This window comes from Myxine glutinosa, chromosome 4 (assembly GCF_964187855.1).
Source record: "Myxine glutinosa chromosome 4, kmMyxGlut1.1, whole genome shotgun sequence".
Lineage (NCBI taxonomy): Eukaryota > Metazoa > Chordata > Myxini > Myxiniformes > Myxinidae > Myxine > Myxine glutinosa.
In genome coordinates, this window is record NC_136264.1 from 88,837,469 (window position 1) to 88,860,621 (window position 23,153).

The 23,153-nt window shown below is 41.8% G+C and overlaps 2 protein-coding genes across 6 annotated transcripts in view; one reads left to right on the forward strand and one right to left on the reverse strand.

The window, feature by feature from the left end:
- The first annotated feature begins 13,544 nt into the window (after positions 1-13,544).
- On the forward strand, positions 13,545-16,024 carry CPTP (ceramide-1-phosphate transfer protein). The gene is made up of 4 exons (XM_068112897.2): positions 13,545-13,769; positions 13,880-13,992; positions 14,258-14,406; positions 15,294-16,024. Exons 1-4 carry the CDS (start codon positions 13,688-13,690, stop codon positions 15,820-15,822), a joined length of 873 nt encoding a protein of 290 aa, XP_067968998.1. The 5' UTR covers positions 13,545-13,687; the 3' UTR covers positions 15,823-16,024.
- The window catches only part of SLC33A1 (solute carrier family 33 member 1), a 95,894-nt gene continuing 87,926 nt past the window's right edge, over positions 15,186-23,153 (reverse strand). For all 5 annotated transcript variants that reach the window (XM_068112896.2, XM_068112895.2, XM_068112894.2 and 2 more), the window contains one exon: positions 15,186-17,304. In XM_068112896.2, the coding sequence (XP_067968997.1) occupies positions 17,137-17,304 (168 nt within the window). In that variant the 3' untranslated portion in view covers positions 15,186-17,136. The remainder of the gene's footprint in view (positions 17,305-23,153) is intronic.

The window sequence follows — 23,153 nt, forward strand, 5'->3', positions numbered from 1 at the left end:
ATACCGGTGCATAAGCCTTACCATAAATACCGGTGTATAAGCCATACCATAAATACCGATGCATAAGCCTTACCATAAATACCGGTGTATAAGCCTTACCATAAATACCGATGCATAAGCCTTACCATAAATACCGGTGCATAAGCATTACCATAAATACCGGTGCATAAGCATTACCATAAATACCGATGCATAAGCCTTACCATAAATACCGATGCATAAGCATTACCATAAATACCGATGCATAAGCATTACCATAAATACCGGTGCATAAGCCTTACCATAAATACCGGTGTGTAAGCCTTACCATAAATCCCGATGCATAAGCCTTACCATAAATACCGGTGCATAAGCCTTACCATAAATACTGGTGCATAAGCATTACCATAAATACCGATGCATAAGCCTTACCATAAATACCGGTGCATAAGCATTACCATAAATACCGATGCATAAGCCTTACCATAAACACCGGTGCATAAGCATTACCATAAATACCGATGCATAAGCATTACCATAAATACCGATGCATAAGCCTTACCATAAATACCGGTACATAAGCATTACCATAAACACCGATGCATAAGCCATACCATAAATACCGGTGCATAAGCCTTACCATAAATACCGGTGCATAAGCCTTACCATAAATACCGGTGCATAAGCATTACCATAAATACCGGTGCATAAGCCTTACCATAAATACCGGTGCATAAGCCATACCATAAATACCGGTGAGTAAGCCTTACCATAAATACCGGTGCATAAGCCTTACCATAAATACCGGTGCATAAGCCTTGCCATAAATACCGGTGTACAAGCCATACCATAAATACTGGTGTATAAGCCATACCATAAACACCGGTGCATAAGCCATACCATAAATACCGGTGCATAAGCCTTACCATAAATACCGGTGCATAAGCCAAACCATAAATACCGGTGTATAAGCATTACCATAAAAACCGGTGTATAAGCCAAACCATAAATACCGATGCATAAGCCTTGCCATAAATACCGGTGAAAAAGCCTTATCATAAATACCGGTGTATAAGCCTTACCATAAATTCCGGTGTATAAGCCTTAACATAAATCCCGGTGTATAAGTCTTACGATAAATACCGGTGCATAAGCCTTACCATAAATACCGGTGCATAAGCCTTACCATAAATACCGGTGCATAAGCCTTGCCATAAATACCGGTGTATAAGCCATACCATAAATACCGGTGTATAAGCCATACCATAAATACCGGTGTATAAGCCATACCATAAACACCGGTGTATAAGCCATACCATAAATACCGGTGTATAAGCCTTACCATAAATTCCGGTGTATAAGTCTTACCATAAATACCGGTGAGTAAGCCTTACCATAAATACCGGTGCATAAGCCTTACCATAAATACCGGTGCATAAGCCTTGCCATAAATACCGGTGTACAAGCCATACCATAAATACTGGTGTATAAGCCATACCATAAACACCGGTGCATAAGCCATACCATAAATACCGGTGCATAAGCCTTACCATAAATACCGGTGCATAAGCCTAACCATAAATACCGGTGTATAAGCATTACCATAAAAACCGGTGTATAAGCCAAACCATAAATACCGATGCATAAGCCTTGCCATAAATACCGGTGTACAAGCCTTGCCATAAATACCAGTGCATAAGCCTTGCCATAAATACCAGTGTATAAGTATTACCATAAATACAGGTGTATAAGCATTACCATAAATACCGGTGTGCAAGCATTACCATAAATACCGATTCATAAGCCTTGCCATAAATACCGGTGTATAAGCCTTGCCATAAATACCAGTGTATAACTATAAGCCATACCATAAATACCGGTGCATAAGCCATACCATAAATACCGATGCATAAGCCTTACCATAAATACCGGTGTATAAGCCTTGCCATAAATACCGGTGTATAAGCCTTGCCATAAATACCGGTGTATAAGCATTACCATAAATACCGGTGTATAAGCATTACCATAAATACCGATGTATAAGCCAAACCATAAATACCGATGCATCAGCCTTACCATAAATACCGGTGTATAAGCATTACCATAAATACCGGTGTACAAGCCATACCATAAATACCGGTGTACAAGCCAAACCATAAATACCGATGCATCAGCCTTACCATAAATACCGGTGTATAAGCATTACCATAAATACCGATGCATAAGCCTTACCATAAATACCGGTGCATAAGCATTACCATAAATACCGGTGCATAAGCCTTACCATAAATACCGGTGTATAAGCATTACCATAAATACCGGTGCATAAGCATTACCATAAATACCGATGCATAAGCATTACCATAAATACCGGTGCATAAGCCTTACCATAAATACCGGTGTATAAGCATTACCATAAATACCGGTGTATAAGCATTACCATAAATACCGATGTATAAGCCAAACCATAAATACCGGTGCATAAGCATTACCATAAATACCGGTGCATAAGCAATACCATAAATACCGGTGTATAAGCCAAACCATAAATACCGGTGCATAAGCATTACCATAAATACCGGTGCATAAGCCATACCATAAATACCCGTGTATAAGCATTACCATAAATACCGGTGTATAAGCATTACCATAAATACCGGTGTACAAGCCAAACCATAAATACCGATGCATCAGCCTTACCATAAATACCGGTGCATAAGCCTTACCATAAATACCGGTGTATAAGCATTACCATAAATACCGGTGTATAAGCATTACCATAAATACCGATGCATAAGCCTTACCATAAATACCGGTGCATAAGCCTCACCATAAATACCGGTGCATAAGCATTGCCATAAATACCGATGCATAAGCCTTACCATAAATACCGGTGCAGAAGCATTACCATAAATACCGGTGCATAAGCCTTACCATAAATACCGGTGTATAAGCATTACCATAAATACCGGTGTACAAGCCTTACCATAAATACCGGTGTATAAGCATTACCATAAATACCGGTGCATAAGCATTACCATAAATACCGATGCATAAGCCTTACCATAAATACCGGTGCATAAGCATTACCATAAATACCGATGCATAAGCCTTACCATAAATACCGGTGCATAAGCATTACCATAAACACCGATGCATAAGCCATACCATAAATACTGGTGCATAAGCATTACCATAAATACCGATGCATAAGCCTTACCATAAATACCGGTGCATAAGCATTACCATAAATACCGATGCATAAGCCTTACCATAAACACCGGTGCATAAGCATTACCATAAATACCGATGCATAAGCATTACCATAAATACCGATGCATAAGCCTTACCATAAATACCGGTACATAAGCATTACCATAAACACCGATGCATAAGCCATACCATAAATACCGGTGCATAAGCCTTACCATAAATACCGGTGCATAAGCCTTACCATAAATACCGGTGCATAAGCATTACCATAAATACCGGTGCATAAGCCTTACCATAAATACCGGTGCATAAGCATTACCATAAATACCGGTGCATAAGCCTTACCATAAATACCGGTGCATAAGCCATACCATAAATACCGGTGCATAAGCCTTACCAAAAATACCGGTGCCTAGGCATTACCATAAATACCGATGCATAAGCCATACCATAAATACCGGTGCATAAGCATTACCATAAATACCGGTGCATAAGCCATACCATAAATACCGATGCATAAGCCCTACCATAAATACCGATGCATAAGCCTTACCATAAATACCGGTGCATAAGCATTACCATAAATACCGGTGCATAAGCATTACCATAAATACCGATGCATAAGCATTACCATAAATACCGATGCATAAGCCTTACCATAAATAACGATGCATAAGCCTTACCATAAATACCGGTGCATAAGCATTACCATAAATACCGATGCATAAGCCTTGCCATAAATACCGATGCATAAGCCTTACCATAAATACCGGTGCATAAGCATTACCATAAATACCGATGCATAAGCATTACCATAAATACCGGTGCATAAGCATTACCATAAATACCGGTGCATAAGCATTACCATAAATACCGATGCATAAGCCTTACCATAAATACCGATGCATAAGCCTCACCATAAATACCGATGCATAAGCCTTACCATAAATACCGATGCATAAGCATTACCATAAATACCGATGCATAAGCCTTACCATAAATACCGGTGCATAAGCCTTACCATAAATACCGGTGTGTAAGCCTTACCATAAATGCCGGTGCATAAGCCTTATCATAAATACCGGTGCATAAGCATTACCATAAATACCGGTGCATAAGCATTACCATAAATACCGATGCATAAGCCTTACCATAAATACCGATGCATAAGCCTTACCATAAATACCGATGCATAAGCATTACCATAAATACCGATGCATAAGCCTTACCATAAATACCGGTGCATAAGCCTTACCATAAATACCGGTGCGTAAGCCTTACCATAAATCCCGATGCATAAGCCTTACCATAAATACCGGTGCATAAGCCTTACCATAAATACCGGTGTGTAAGCCTTACCATAAATACCGATGCATAAGCCTTACCATAAATACCGGTGCATAAGCCTTACCATAAATACCGATGCATAAGCCTTACCATAAATACCGGTGTATAAGCCATACCATAAATACCGATGCATAAGCCTTACCATAAATACCGGTGTATAAGCCATACCATAAATACCGGTGCATAAGCCTTACCATAAATACCGATGCATAAGCCTTACCATAAATACCGGTGTATAAGCCATACCATAAATATCGATGCATAAGCCTTACCATAAATACCGGTGCATAAGCCTTACCATAAATACCGGTGTATAAGCCATACCATAAATACCGATGCATAAGCCTTACCATAAATACCGATGCATAAGCATTACCATAAATACCGGTGCATAAGCATTACCATAAATACCGATGCATACGCATTACCATAAATACCGATGCATACGCATTACCATAAATACCGGTGCATAAGCCTTACCATAAATACCGGTGTATAAGCCATACCATAAATACCGATGCATAAGCCTTACCATAAATACCGGTGTATAAGCCTTACCATAAATACCGATGCATAAGCCTTACCATAAATACCGGTGCATAAGCATTACCATAAATACCGGTGCATAAGCATTACCATAAATACCGATGCATAAGCCTTACCATAAATACCGATGCATAAGCATTACCATAAATACCGATGCATAAGCCTTACCATAAATACCGGTGCATAAGCCTTACCATAAATACCGGTGTGTAAGCCTTACCATAAATCCCGATGCATAAGCCTTACCATAAATACCGGTGCATAAGCCTTACCATAAATACTGGTGCATAAGCATTACCATAAATACCGATGCATAAGCCTTACCATAAATACCGGTGCATAAGCATTACCATAAATACCGATGCATAAGCCTTACCATAAACACCGGTGCATAAGCATTACCATAAATACCGATGCATAAGCATTACCATAAATACCGATGCATAAGCCTTACCATAAATACCGGTACATAAGCATTACCATAAACACCGATGCATAAGCCATACCATAAATACCGGTGCATAAGCCTTACCATAAATACCGGTGCATAAGCCTTACCATAAATACCGGTGCATAAGCATTACCATAAATACCGGTGCATAAGCCTTACCATAAATACCGGTGCATAAGCCATACCATAAATACCGGTGAGTAAGCCTTACCATAAATACCGGTGCATAAGCCTTACCATAAATACCGGTGCATAAGCCTTGCCATAAATACCGGTGTACAAGCCATACCATAAATACTGGTGTATAAGCCATACCATAAACACCGGTGCATAAGCCATACCATAAATACCGGTGCATAAGCCTTACCATAAATACCGGTGCATAAGCCAAACCATAAATACCGGTGTATAAGCATTACCATAAAAACCGGTGTATAAGCCAAACCATAAATACCGATGCATAAGCCTTGCCATAAATACCGGTGAAAAAGCCTTATCATAAATACCGGTGTATAAGCCTTACCATAAATTCCGGTGTATAAGCCTTAACATAAATCCCGGTGTATAAGTCTTACGATAAATACCGGTGCATAAGCCTTACCATAAATACCGGTGCATAAGCCTTACCATAAATACCGGTGCATAAGCCTTGCCATAAATACCGGTGTATAAGCCATACCATAAATACCGGTGTATAAGCCATACCATAAATACCGGTGTATAAGCCATACCATAAACACCGGTGTATAAGCCATACCATAAACACCGGTGTATAAGCCATACCATAAATACCGGTGTATAAGCCTTACCATAAATTCCGGTGTATAAGTCTTACCATAAATACCGGTGAGTAAGCCTTACCATAAATACCGGTGCATAAGCCTTACCATAAATACCGGTGCATAAGCCTTGCCATAAATACCGGTGTACAAGCCATACCATAAATACTGGTGTATAAGCCATACCATAAACACCGGTGCATAAGCCATACCATAAATACCGGTGCATAAGCCTTACCATAAATACCGGTGCATAAGCCAAACCATAAATACCGGTGTATAAGCATTACCATAAAAACCGGTGTATAAGCCAAACCATAAATACCGATGCATAAGCCTTGCCATAAATACCGGTGTACAAGCCTTGCCATAAATACCAGTGCATAAGCCTTGCCATAAATACCAGTGTATAAGTATTACCATAAATACAGGTGTATAAGCATTACCATAAATACCGGTGTGCAAGCATTACCATAAATACCGATTCATAAGCCTTGCCATAAATACCGGTGTATAAGCCTTGCCATAAATACCAGTGTATAACTATAAGCCATACCATAAATACCGGTGCATAAGCCATACCATAAATACCGATGCATAAGCCTTACCATAAATACCGGTGTATAAGCCTTGCCATAAATACCGGTGTATAAGCCTTGCCATAAATACCGGTGTATAAGCATTACCATAAATACCGGTGTATAAGCATTACCATAAATACCGATGTATAAGCCAAACCATAAATACCGATGCATCAGCCTTACCATAAATACCGGTGTATAAGCATTACCATAAATACCGGTGTACAAGCCATACCATAAATACCGGTGTACAAGCCAAACCATAAATACCGATGCATCAGCCTTACCATAAATACCGGTGTATAAGCATTACCATAAATACCGATGCATAAGCCTTACCATAAATACCGGTGCATAAGCATTACCATAAATACCGGTGCATAAGCCTTACCATAAATACCGGTGTATAAGCATTACCATAAATACCGGTGCATAAGCATTACCATAAATACCGATGCATAAGCATTACCATAAATACCGGTGCATAAGCCTTACCATAAATACCGGTGTATAAGCATTACCATAAATACCGGTGTTTCAGCATTACCATAAATACCGATGTATAAGCCAAACCATAAATACCGGTGCATAAGCATTACCATAAATACCGGTGCATAAGCAATACCATAAATACCGGTGCATAAGCCAAACCATAAATACCGGTGCATAAGCATTACCATAAATACCGGTGCATAAGCCATACCATAAATACCCGTGTATAAGCATTACCATAAATACCGGTGTATAAGCATTACCATAAATACCGGTGTACAAGCCAAACCATAAATACCGATGCATCAGCCTTACCATAAATACCGGTGCATAAGCCTTACCATAAATACCGGTGTATAAGCATTACCATAAATACCGGTGTATAAGCATTACCATAAATACCGATGCATAAGCCTTACCATAAATACCGGTGCATAAGCCTCACCATAAATACCGGTGCATAAGCATTGCCATAAATACCGATGCATAAGCCTTACCATAAATACCGGTGCAGAAGCATTACCATAAATACCGGTGCATAAGCCTTACCATAAATACCGGTGTATAAGCATTACCATAAATACCGGTGTACAAGCCTTACCATAAATACCGGTGTATAAGCATTACCATAAATACCGGTGCATAAGCATTACCATAAATACCGATGCATAAGCCTTACCATAAATACCGGTGCATAAGCATTACCATAAATACCGATGCATAAGCCTTACCATAAATACCGGTGCATAAGCATTACCATAAACACCGATGCATAAGCCATACCATAAATACTGGTGCATAAGCATTACCATAAATACCGATGCATAAGCCTTACCATAAATACCGGTGCATAAGCATTACCATAAATACCGATGCATAAGCCTTACCATAAACACCGGTGCATAAGCATTACCATAAATACCGATGCATAAGCATTACCATAAATACCGATGCATAAGCCTTACCATAAATACCGGTACATAAGCATTACCATAAACACCGATGCATAAGCCATACCATAAATACCGGTGCATAAGCCTTACCATAAATACCGGTGCATAAGCCTTACCATAAATACCGGTGCATAAGCATTACCATAAATACCGGTGCATAAGCCTTACCATAAATACCGGTGCATAAGCATTACCATAAATACCGGTGCATAAGCCTTACCATAAATACCGGTGCATAAGCCATACCATAAATACCGGTGCATAAGCCTTACCAAAAATACCGGTGCCTAAGCATTACCATAAATACCGATGCATAAGCCATACCATAAATACCGGTGCATAAGCATTACCATAAATACCGGTGCATAAGCCATACCATAAATACCGATGCATAAGCCCTACCATAAATACCGATGCATAAGCCTTACCATAAATACCGGTGCATAAGCATTACCATAAATACCGGTGCATAAGCATTACCATAAATACCGATGCATAAGCATTACCATAAATACCGATGCATAAGCCTTACCATAAATAACGATGCATAAGCCTTACCATAAATACCGGTGCATAAGCATTACCATAAATACCGATGCATAAGCCTTACCATAAATACCGGTGCATAAGCCTTACCATAAATACCGATGCATAAGCATTACCATAAATACCGGTGCATAAGCATTACCATAAATACCGGTGCATAAGCATTACCATAAATACCGGTGCATAAGCATTACCATAAATACCGGTGCATAAGCATTACCATAAATACCGATGCATAAGCATTACCATAAATACCGGTGCATAAGCATTACCATAAATACCGGTGCATAAGCATTACCATAAATACCGATGCATAAGCCTTACCATAAATACCGATGCATAAGCCTCACCATAAATACCGATGCATAAGCCTTACCATAAATACCGATGCATAAGCATTACCATAAATACCGATGCATAAGCCTTACCATAAATACCGGTGCATAAGCCTTACCATAAATACCGGTGTGTAAGCCTTACCATAAATGCCGGTGCATAAGCCTTATCATAAATACCGGTGCATAAGCATTACCATAAATACCGGTGCATAAGCATTACCATAAATACCGATGCATAAGCCTTACCATAAATACCGATGCATAAGCCTTACCATAAATACTGATGCATAAGCATTACCATAAATACCGATGCATAAGCCTTACCATAAATACCGGTGCATAAGCCTTACCATAAATACCGGTGTGTAAGCCTTACCATAAATCCCGATGCATAAGCCTTACCATAAATACCGGTGCATAAGCCTTACCATAAATACCGGTGTGTAAGCCTTACCATAAATACCGATGCATAAGCCTTACCATAAATACCGGTGCATAAGCCTTACCATAAATACCGATGCATAAGCCTTACCATAAATACCGGTGTATAAGCCATACCATAAATACCGATGCATAAGCCTTACCATAAATACCGGTGTATAAGCCATACCATAAATACCGGTGCATAAGCCTTACCATAAATACCGATGCATAAGCCTTACCATAAATACCGGTGTATAAGCCATACCATAAATACCGATGCATAAGCCTTACCATAAATACCGGTGCATAAGCCTTACCATAAATACCGGTGTATAAGCCATACCATAAATACCGATGCATAAGCCTTACCATAAATACCGATGCATAAGCATTACCATAAATACCGGTGCATAAGCATTACCATAAATACCGATGCATACGCATTACCATAAATACCGATGCATACGCATTACCATAAATACCGGTGCATAAGCCTTACCATAAATACCGGTGTATAAGCCATACCATAAATACCGATGCATAAGCCTTACCATAAATACCGGTGTATAAGCCTTACCATAAATACCGATGCATAAGCCTTACCATAAATACCGGTGCATAAGCATTACCATAAATACCGGTGCATAAGCATTACCATAAATACCGATGCATAAGCCTTACCATAAATACCGATGCATAAGCATTACCATAAATACCGATGCATAAGCCTTACCATAAATACCGGTGCATAAGCCTTACCATAAATACCGGTGTGTAAGCCTTACCATAAATCCCGATGCATAAGCCTTACCATAAATACCGGTGCATAAGCCTTACCATAAATACTGGTGCATAAGCATTACCATAAATACCGATGCATAAGCCTTACCATAAATACCGGTGCATAAGCATTACCATAAATACCGATGCATAAGCCTTACCATAAACACCGGTGCATAAGCATTACCATAAATACCGATGCATAAGCATTACCATAAATACCGATGCATAAGCCTTACCATAAATACCGGTACATAAGCATTACCATAAACACCGATGCATAAGCCATACCATAAATACCGGTGCATAAGCCTTACCATAAATACCGGTGCATAAGCCTTACCATAAATACCGGTGCATAAGCATTACCATAAATACCGGTGCATAAGCCTTACCATAAATACCGGTGCATAAGCCATACCATAAATACCGGTGCATAAGCCTTACCATAAATACCGGTGCATAAGCCATACCATAAATACCGGTGCATAAGCCTTACCAAAAATACCGGTGCATAAGCATTACCATAAATACCGATGCATAAGCCTTACCATAAATATCGGTGCATAAGCATTACCATAAATACCGATGCATAAGCCATACCATAAATACCGGTGCATAAGCATTACCTTAAATACCGGTGCATAAGCCATACCATAAATACCGATGCATAAGCCCTACCATAAATACCGATGCATAAGCCTTACCATAAATACCGGTGCATAAGCATTACCATAAATACCGGTGCATAAGCATTACCATAAATACCGATGCATAAGCATTACCATAAATACCGATGCATAAGCCTTACCATAAATAACGATGCATAAGCCTTACCATAAATACCGGTGCATAAGCATTACCATAAATACCGATGCATAAGCCTTGCCATAAATACCGGTGCATAAGCCTTACCATAAATACCGGTGCATAAGCCTTACCATAAATACCGATGCATAAGCATTACCATAAATACCGGTGCATAAGCATTACCATAAATACCGGTGCATAAGCATTACCATAAATACCGGTGCATAAGCATTACCATAAATACCGGTGCATAAGCATTACCATAAATACCGATGCATAAGCATTACCATAAATACCGGTGCATAAGCATTACCATAAATACCGGTGCATAAGCATTACCATAAATACCGATGCATAAGCCTTACCATAAATACCGATGCATAAGCCTCACCATAAATACCGATGCATAAGCCTTACCATAAATACCGATGCATAAGCATTACCATAAATACCGATGCATAAGCCTTACCATAAATGCCGGTGCATAAGCCTTATCATAAATACCGGTGCATAAGCATTACCATAAATACCGATGCATAAGCCTTACCATAAATACCGATGCATAAGCCTTACCATAAATACCGATGCATAAGCATTACCATAAATACCGATGCATAAGCCTTACCATAAATACCGGTGCATAAGCCTTACCATAAATACCGGTGTGTAAGCCTTACCATAAATCCCGATGCATAAGCCTTACCATAAATACCGGTGCATAAGCCTTACCATAAATACCGGTGTGTAAGCCTTACCATAAATACCGATGCATAAGCCATACCATAAATACCGGTGCATAAGCCTTACCATAAATACCGATGCATAAGCCTTACCATAAATACCGGTGTATAAGCCATACCATAAATACCGATGCATAAGCCTTACCATAAATACCGGTGCATAAGCCTTACCATAAATACCGGTGTATAAGCCATACCATAAATACCGATGCATAAGCCTTACCATAAATACCGATGCATAAGCATTACCATAAATACCGGTGCATAAGCATTACCATAAATACCGATGCATACGCATTACCGTAAATACCGGTGCATAAGCCTTACCATAAATACCGGTGTATAAGCCATACCATAAATACCGATGCATAAGCCTTACCATAAATACCGGTGCATAAGCCTTACCATAAATACCGATGCATACGCATTACCATAAATACCGATGCATACGCATTACCATAAATACCGATGCATAAGCCTTACCATAAATACCGGTGTATAAGCCATACCATAAATACCGATGCATAAGCCTTACCATAAATACCGGTGCATAAGCCTTACCATAAATACCGGTGTGTAAGCCTTACCATAAATCCCGATGCATAAGCCTTACCATAAATACCGGTGCATAAGCCTTACCATAAATACCGGTGTGTAAGCCTTACCATAAATACCGATGCATAAGCCTTACCATAAATACCGGTGCATAAGCCTTACCATAAATACCGGTGCATAAGCCTTACCATAAATACCGATGCATAAGCCTTACCATAAATACCGGTGTATAAGCCCACCCAGAGTACGCAGTTTCAGCTTTATATACACCGAGCTGTACATCGATAACACCTGTGGTTGCGTCGCCCTCTTGAGCATTTCAACGACAGGAAATCTTTGAACAGCGTCAACATATTAATTCCCTTTAAAGAGTCTCAAAAGCTCGCAAAAGGATGCTTCTCGAGCACAAATATGAAATAAGCATTTCAACACCTCAAGCCTCCTCTAACCGCGTAATTTCTCCAAAATGAAACAACCACACATTCCCGACTCAATCTTGGGTTTTAGGAGATAAGACGCCTCAACCTTTAAGGGAACAGACGTTTACATCAACGAGTTGTCCCTTTCCAGTACGTACAGTGCAGTAAATTTTAAAAAACGCACAATGGGAGAGGAGGCGTGGCTTCACCATATCCCGGCATGCTTCGCTCCTCCAATATTCGATTGTTGTTGTTTTAAAATCACCAGTCGTTTCCGGCTTAGTAGTTTTTTAAAATGTTTTTTTCATTTAACCGTCGATTCTGTTACTTGTTAAACATCATGTTTTTTTTTGTTTTTTTCAATTGTTTTATTTAACCATGAGGTTGATGTTAACTGCGTAAAACTACTGCCTACGGCGGCTTTTGTGTTGTTCATTGACGGTACTGTATTTTGACAAGGTAAACATGAGGGTGTTTCAATAAAATGTATACAGGTATCGCACGTGACGTCACAAGGTCACCTTCCCTCGTTTATCTGCCATCTTGGAGGTCAATGAGGCGAGATAAACTTTAGTATTACGGTATTAGTATTACAGGGGGTGCTGCATCTCAGGGCACCCCCATCGAGCGGTCATGTGTGCAAGTAACATTAACGGCTTGCGTTGACATCAAGGGGTGGTCAAAGGTTATGGGTGGGTGGGGCCTGGGGCGTCGGCGGAATATGAGCGTGACGTCATGAGCGGCAGAAAGTTGTGTTTGTGTGTCTGTGCTCTGTTCCTGTTCATTACGTTCCACAGACTGCTTCAGAAGAACCTGTGTGAGTCGTTTGGTCATTATCGGAGGGTCTGAGTGAACCAAACGGGTAAATGCAAATATTGTTGTTTGTGTTGTTTTCAGTCCCGTTCATCATGGGTCTCTCGTATACAGATCAGCCGGTTTGGATGCGTCCAGTAAACCCCGCCTTGTCCCGCTCGACCCAGACATGTGTTCTTGGTGAAGGACAAGGCTGCGCGAAGAACTCAGATCAAGAATCCACAAAGGTTGTACATGTGCTATATATTCTTTTTGTGTACGGCCGCCACAGTTATACATACACACGTGCTGTGTCCGCAAGTTTGTACAACAGTTGTGCAGTTTCTAAAGCGCACAAAACTAGTTTCTCTCGCACGGTAAGACAGAAACGGTCTGATGTTTGGTAACTTAGCACGCGCGTTTGTCGTGATTGGTCGGAATGCACAAGCGTCGTGACGTCATTATTGCGCGTGATGCGATTGCGTTTAAGGGCGTGGCGCGTCCCCCATACAGGAAGCGTTCGTGCCAGACGGCGACATGGCAGAGGAGCAGAGTGAGGAGTTCCACCTGCACGACGTGCTGGTGACTTTCAAAGCGTGTCTCTCGCAGGACAACGACCTCGATTTGGATGAATACCTGCGCGGGTGGAAGACATTAATCAAGTGAGCTCATTATCGCGGAATTGTGTGTCACACACGGATTGATGCACCATACTCAGAGTTGGTTTTACCGAAGCAGCTTCCTGTGCAAGGGTCGTACTGGGTAGTTTGCCATCCCTTTCCCAGCAGTAGTTAGGGCAGCAATTTGTAATTTGTCCAAGGTGATAGCTCGCCTCTTCATGATGAACACCTGGGATCTTCAACGTCCTCTGACTAATATTGGCAGACGGAACACCTGCTTTAATGTTGAACTGAGGCACGCACACACATTGATGAAACACCGGGATGGCAGTTTATAGGTTGGTCGGTATTCGAACTCTGCGAAGAGGGGAGAGTGTGCATACGCCGAGGCCATATTGTTCATAATAAACCAATCATCATTTGCATGTAATCAGGATATTTTTTAAATGGTTGAGCCTTTTAGGTCGTGCATAAAAGGGACAAAGTTGGAACGATGGAATTGAGAAAAGGAATGGATTTGGCTGGAGGAGGAAGGAAGAGGCTGGAGAATTGAGGCTTGTGCGAGAGTTCTACAGATTCCATCCGTGTTTTATCAGGTTTTGGTTCTTTACATATACACTTGTGGGTGTGGTTTCCATCCAGAGACCATGAGCTAAAGGTATGCAAGGCAACTGGCTCTTCCTGAAGGTTGAGATATTGCAACACACAAAATCAGTGTTAGGTCGAATTAAACTTTGGTGAACACTGATTAATCAAGCATTTATCAACGCTGCAGCTGAAGCATGATACCTATGTGGTCTGTCATTCAAGTTTTGTACTGGTCCTTTTAAAAGGTCAATTTTATTTCCATTGTGATACAGGAATGAGAATATGAAATGTATCCACCCAGCAAACCCTCATCTTTTACATGTACCTGCATACATTTTCAGGTTCATGAACAGCCTCGGGACTATATTTTCCTTTGTGTCGACCGACGCCGTGAGCAAAATCGGAATTTTGGAGAGACTCCGGAAGCAGAGTGCGCCTGGTGACCCGGGTAGCATGCAGGCCATGATACGGGCAGAGCTCGCGGCCGGACGAGTCGACTTTAAGATGGCACCGTCGACCGACCTAGAGGCTTCTGGGACCCGGACGTTCCTGCGCCTGCATCGTGCTCTACTTTGGCTTCGACTTTTCTTGGAGCGATTGCAGAAGAGCACCCCAGATGGACGGACGAGCCTCATGTGCTCCGAGGCTTATGAAGAGTCGTTGGCGCAGCACCATCCATGGTTCATTCGGAAATTGGCTTCTGTGGCGTTTTACACGCTGCCTTCACGAAAGGTCTTCTTCGAGGCGATGCATGCGGGCACAGATGATGAAGTGGTCTCTCTGCTCCAAGAAGCGCTCCCAGCTCTCTCTGTGGTCTACGATATCGCAGAAAAGTTTTACGAGCAAAACAATTTACTCGACCTACCGTGAAGGCCTGATATTCTTACCACCAGGCTGTGAACTGGTGTACCTGCACTGAATACCCTTACTATTGATGCTATGCCCTGTCTTCAGAGTTAAGATTGTAATTGAGCATGCACTTTGTACAATGTAACAATCTCATCAAATGCGACAACGTTGGTAAATAGTGTGCCACAACTCTCACAATATATATATAAACAAATCACGACTACTTTGGATTGATTCTACAGTGTTCTAGTTTTTCAATTTGATGGCTATGCACATGGAATCTTGAGACATTGTGGCTCGACATTCCAAATCGCAAAGCATCCACTAGTTGACTTGGCTGGACAGTGCATAGACAGGTAGGCCTGTGTGATGTCCCCTTCTCGACTTGACACAGTCATCTCCAATTCTAGTCCCATTAGATATGTCGATTTGTCACTTGTTTACTACCGTCACTGTAAATACACCACCCCCTCTTACATGACGTGATTGGTCTTCATGTGATCTTCGAGCCTTTTCCTTATTATGGAAAAAATAAATCCCATGGCATAAGGAATCGGCTATTGAACTCGGCATTTATGCTCTTCAAATGGAACGTTTCCAACATTCCGCTTTTCTATCAGCGTGACTCGTTTGAAGAGATACTACATGAAAGGCACATACCGGTAAATTGATGCAAGTGGTAAACAGGTAAGCATGCTTCAAACTTGGACAACATTTTATATGATTGAAATGATAAGCAAACAGGTAATCCTGGGATTTTTGTTTTTGTTTTTGCCATTTTATAACTGAACTGAACTATTTTGACCAATAAAAGAGGAATTTAAAATGGAATGCAACAAGGTCAAATATTAATGATCAACCAACATGTCTAACACTTGGAAAAGCCACATCCATTCATTGCTTGGAGGCAGAAAGGGAGAAAGGACCCACTTGGATCTGTTCAAGTGAAAAAAAAAACTCCCTACCTTTTCACTTTAACGATGTCTACACAGTCATTTTCCAGTGCGAGCCTCACGATGTGCTTCAATGTAAGATTAAAAGTTCAAGACTTGGTTTCCAACGTCTTAGCAAATATCTTGACCTGCAAGTTCCACTTTGAAAGTGAGATGTGTGGAAAGAGTTCAAATAACCGTCAAACGTCACATTACCAGCCTTAGCCTGGCGGTCTTCATTCTCCACTTGGTGGATGGTACTTTGGGCACAGAAATACCAAAAGTTAATGTGGAAATGCCTCTTGCAAGTAATGGTGCTGTAGCGCATGATGGGAAAGTAGAGGAAAACCCCCAGTTTGAGAGAGAAAGGAGGGAAGTTGTGGATGACTGGAGGCTTCTTGCATCACAGCTGGGGTTTGGTTTTCCAAGCAGACAAGCCAAGGTACTGAAGTCCCAGTAATCGTGGTGAAACAAACCACCACCACAGCAAACCGAGCAGGGCGCACAAGACCGATTCGATGTAATAACCATCCACGATCGTTTCACATCTCCCTCCGACCTCTGTACACAGCTGTGTGCACAAACAAACACATACACAACACTTAAATGGGCTAAGCAAGAATGCTGTGATACAGGATCATCCACATAATCATCAATGTACCATGCAGAGCTTTGTTGCTGGGCCAGGGGTAAGGTTAGGGTTATGCTGTGTGGTTTGCCATTGCCTTCACAGTCAATCATGACAGGAATTTGTCGAGGGTACCGGCGATAACTCGCCTACTCTTCGGAAATGACAGATGTTTTTAACGTCCATCAACTCATTCTGGCAGATGGAACATCTGCCTTACCCTCCATCCAAAGGATGGTACACAAATGGTTGTCTTGCACTGTATGTGAAACACCAGGATGAGAGTTTCTACTCATAGATAACCCTGTAGCAGTGGGATAGACTTAGAGAATCGTACTATAATTTGAGAAGTATCTTTGTTTACATCCATCCACTTTTGGTGGTGGAAATATGTTTTCACCCCTGTTTGTGTGTGAGCAGAATATCTAAAAAATTTATGAATGGATTCAGACGAAACTTCGTGGACAGGTCGGGTGGGTGACGAGGACAAACATTAGATTTTAGTGAAGATCCGGACACAATAATTTTTTAAGTGATTCTTCAACATTGAGAGATTGGGCCAAAAACTATAGTTATGGGCGTTATATTATGGATATTATGTTATGGATGCTATGTTAAACTCAAAAAGTTATGGCTACATTATGACAAAACTTGGTGGACGAGTTGGGTAGGTGACAAGAACAAGCTGCCATTTATTGACATTGATTGAAGTATTCTAACCGCCGTGGGAAGCAAGGAGAACAGGGCATCAACTTTTTGTCGAAGCCACAGAATGTTCCAGCCTACTGACTTGGAATACCCCAACACTACACAAGACACAGTTTGTTCCACATGAATGGCAAACTTGCATACAGTAGTACTGGGAGACCAGAGGGAATGTCCGGTTTGTATCGGTAAATTTTGGGTAAGAGGTTGAAAAATCTTGTCATTTGTGTTTCCTATGTAAATGGCCACGAGTACGCACAGCATTTTAAAAGGATAGAGCACAAACAACCAACCATCGGTTGGCAACCATTTCAGAGGTTTGATGAGCCTAATACCCTCATCCTGCAATTAAGTTTCTTGTTAGAGAACACTTTTTGAGTGCCAGCTTGCTGGTAATTCCCTGCTTGTCGTAAAAGGCGACAAACAGGGTTGGCGGCAGGAAGGGCATCCGGCCGTAAAACATTGCTTCAAAAAGGGGACCAACAAAAACAACAACAACCACGGTGCCCGAAAAAGGCCAACCCCCGCTTTGCGGGGAAAAATGGCCTCTAAAGGTTTTTTTTTTGTTTGTTTGTTTTTTTAAGAGAACACTTTTTATTACATTTTTGCTCTTCCACGAATGTAGCACGTGTAATAAAACAACTAGAAAGAGCAATCAGACCTCAGAGAAGCCAGAGCAATCAGACCTCAGAGAAGAAAGAGCAATCAGACCTCAGAGAAGAAAGAGCAATCAGACCAACTAGAAAGAGGTGGCAGACCCTCGCCAGGATGTGTTTTCAGTGGTTTTTAAGGCTTTTGTGTGAAAACAAATAGGGCGACCGAACCACGTGATCGATGACGTCATTTTTTTTTTCACTCCACCAATTTATCCCAAGATGATGCTCAAGAAATTTCATCTTGATCGGATGAAGTTTTGTACTTGTCGAATTATGACGTCATAATGGAGGCACCTGTGACATCATTAACATATCTTATTCCACTATGGAGTTCTTTTCAATGAGCCATGTCTCATTTTTTTTCGATGCAGCGCTTTGAGATTTCGAGGTGCAAAGTTTTTTGGTTTTTCCAAGATGGCGGCCATACCGCGTGACCTATGACGTCATAATTATTTAAAAAAATTATACAGGTGGAGTTGCACCAATGGTGAACATTTCCTGTCAATCGGACCAACAGTTGCAGAGAAAATCATATTTATTCTGTGCGGACAAAACAAACAGACAGACAGACAAACGGACAAACAAACCGACTCAAATGCAATACCCTCTCCTCAGGCGAGGGTAACTAGAAAATAGTGCTGGGTTGATATCAGAACCGGTAATCTGCATCGGCAGATTGGAGTCAGTGCGGATTACCGATTACAGGATTACAGTTGTGGCTGTAATCCGAAAAACCGAAAAACCTTGAGTAGCTTTCACCCTTGTTTAGAGTGAATTTCAATAAACAAATTCAAAACAACCTTGCATTATAGACATTTCTAGGAGATGTGCAGAAACATTATTCTTTATAAACGGCTTGTCGACCGTGTGCGAGGGTCGACCTCGTAGTGCTTGGTGCTCGGGGCTTTGGAACCTAGAGCGAGGCGTGCCGTGGGACGAAAGGAGCCGCGAGTTGGACGGCAGCCAAAGCCAACGACGAGACAGATAAGACCGCATGCCACGTACATTTTACACAACGAACGTGTTTCTTTTCTTTAGTTTGCAGCCCCTCGTTTGTATCTGAAGTGTGAGTGGGGACGTCCTGATTAGGTTATTAGATTTACCGGCGCGTGTTTTTCCTGTCCTTGCTTTCATTGAATAAACCCTTGTATTACTTTTTGTACAAATACCTGAACGTAGTTTCCCGATTGATTTGATAGTTAAGGCTGCGGGGACTTTCGCCGCTTCCCTCCATTCTGCGCGCTTAGGGGTTTTAGATTTTGGAATCCGCCATCGAGTTTCCGCCTCGGAGTTAAAGCCTTCGTGATCGGCATCCGCGACAGCCAGATATTCATTTCGGCGGTTGCGCGACAATATCATCATACCCATTTGTATTGAAATATTAAATTTATGACATCATAGGTCACATGGTTTGGAAGCCATATTGGATTAAAACCACCTTTATAGGCCATTTTTCCCAGCAAGCGGGGGTTGGCCTTTTTCGGGAACCGTGGTTGTTGTTGTTTTTCGGTCCCCTTTTTGAAGCAATGTTTTACGGCCCGATGCCCTTCCTGACGCCAACCCTTTTTGCCGCCTTTAACGACAAACAGGGAATTACCAGTGAACTGGTCCTCAATTTGTATCGGTAAATATTGGATTGAAGGAAAATATTAAATAATTACATCTCTGAAACCACTATCGATGCAAAATTGACCACAAAAAAATGTGAAAAATCTGAAAAAACCCATGAAAATGAAAATATAAAAAAATTTAATAATTATATCCCTATCGCTGTAAGGACGAAGGACGGGAACAGTGGTGAGTTTGAGGTGAAGGTGGGAGTGCATCAGGGGTCGGTACGAGGTCCATTACTATTTGTAGCCGTGATGGAGGTGCTGGCTCGGAACGTAAAGGAGGGTTTACCGTGGGAGTTGTTGTATGCAGATGATCTGGTGTTGATTGCAGAAAGTATGGATGGACTGAAGGAGAAGATGAACAAGTGGAGGGAATGTATGGAGACAAAAGGTCTGAAGGTGAATATCGGAAAAACGAAGGTGATGGCAAGTGGTAAAGCTTGTGGTGAGGTGGAAAGAACTGGGAAGTGGCCGTGCGCTGTGTGCAGGAAGGGTGTCGGAGTGAATTCCATTCAATGTACAATGTGCGCTGAGTGGGTTCATCAAAAATGTAGTGGTTTGAGAGGGTCATTAACCAGTGTGGCAGCTACATTCAAGTGTAAGGTGTGCACAGAGGGAGCTGCAGATGGAGGAAATGTTGAGTTGGATCTTGGAGACGGCGTGAAGCTGGAAGGTGTGAAAACATTTTGCTACCTCGGAGACATGCTGAATGGAGAAGGTGGATCAGACTCGGCAACGGTTGCTAGAGTGAGATGTGCATGGAAGAAGTTTTGGGAACTGAGTGGCGTGCTGACGAGGAGGGGAGTGCCGTTGAAGCTGAAGGTAAAGGTGTATGCTGCATGTGTGAGAAGTGTTGTGATTTATGGGAGCGAGACATGGGTAATGAACGTAGAGCAGCAACGAAGGCTGGAAAGGCGAATGGTTTGGTGGATGTGCGGAGTATCGTTGAGAGAGAGGAAGACAAATGATGAATTGCGAAATATGATGGGAATAGAGCCTGTGATTGATGCTGTGAAGAGAAACAGTTTGAGATGGTTTGGTCATGTGTTGAGGAAGGATGAAAGTGACTGGTTGAGAAGAGTGATGGAAATGAATGTAGAAGGAAGTAGAGGACGGGGAAGACCGAGAAAGACTTGGCTAAAGATGGTGGAAGAAGAAATGCGGGCAAGGGTGTTAACAAGGGGATATGCAGAAAATAGGGCAAAATGGAGAAGATTGTCATGGGGACCGCAAGGCTAACCCCCACTCTTGCAGGGAAAATGGCCTGAAAATGCCTGTTGTTGTTTTGTTGTATCGATGCAAAATTTTACAAATGTCATGCAATACCATTGTTGCATATAGTTTGAAAATGATGACGTCGTAGGTCACGTGGTTTGGCAGCCATCTTGGATAGAAAAACGAACCTTATCCGATAAACACGAAACTTCACAAACGTGATCCCCTACCCATACATATGCAGAGTGTACATTTTTGATGTTGTATGCCATGTGGTTTGGCAGCCAAATTAGCTTGAAAGCTAATATTTAAAAAAAAACAAGACCAAAAGTCCAATAGCCGTGAAGCCGGGCTTGTAAAATATTATAAACCACAAACACACATGATTAGCTTTTTAAACAGTCGTTAATGCTGTTTATAACATTAAACAAAGAAATTTGAAGGAATCCCACCATCCATGAGGTAAGTTTTACTTACACCAACTGAGCGAAGATCTACTGTAATCTATCTACCCCACAAGGGTTGAGGTGTGCTCATTTACCAAGCATCGAGCTAGCGCTTGCCAAGCCAGCTGTTCCTTAACGGTTTTGAATGGAATGCTTGCTCGAATGCTTAAACCACTTGACGATCTCTCCACAAGAACCTTGGGAAATGAACACACCCAATGTTCTTGAGACCCGATCATAGATCGACTGTAATCTATATACCCCAAAGAGGAATGACCTTTCCTGCCGAACTCAAAGTGAGCGGGTGTTTACACCGTAATGACATCATATACGTAATTACGTAGCATGACGGCGGACACAAAACTTCCGCTACTTTAATATATACAAGATATATATTTAACCTCCAGTAATGTTGTAGTCACTACAAAGGGATTAGTGTTACGATTATATTTACTATAATAATAATAACTAGAACTGCCACTTTAAAACTGCTGGCAGTGATGACCGGTTTACTCGCACCCACTTTTGATGCAACCCCACTGTTGATACAACCCCACTTTTGATACAACCCCACTTGTGATACAACCCCACTTTCATTGGACATGCTTTGACACAACCCCCTTGGATACAACCCCGACACACACACACACACACACACACACACACACACACACACACACACACACACACACCCCCTACCCCCTCCCACACCCCTCCCCCCACATGCACACCCTTCCAAACACACACCCACACACACACCCACACACACACACATCCCTCCCCCCCCACACACACACACACATCCCTCCACACACACACACACACCCACACACACACATCCCCCCTAACCCCACCCACACCCCTACCCCCAAACACACACACACACACACACACAACCAACCCCCCCCCCCCCCACCTACACACAAACACACACATACATCCCTCCACCCCCCCACACACACACATCCCCCCTACACACACACACACACACATCCCCCCTACACACACACACACACACACACACACACACACACACACACACACACACACACACATCCCCCCTAACCCCACCCACACCCCTACCCCCAAACACACACACACACACACACACATCCCTCCACCCCCCCCCCCCCCCACACACACACACATCCCCCCTA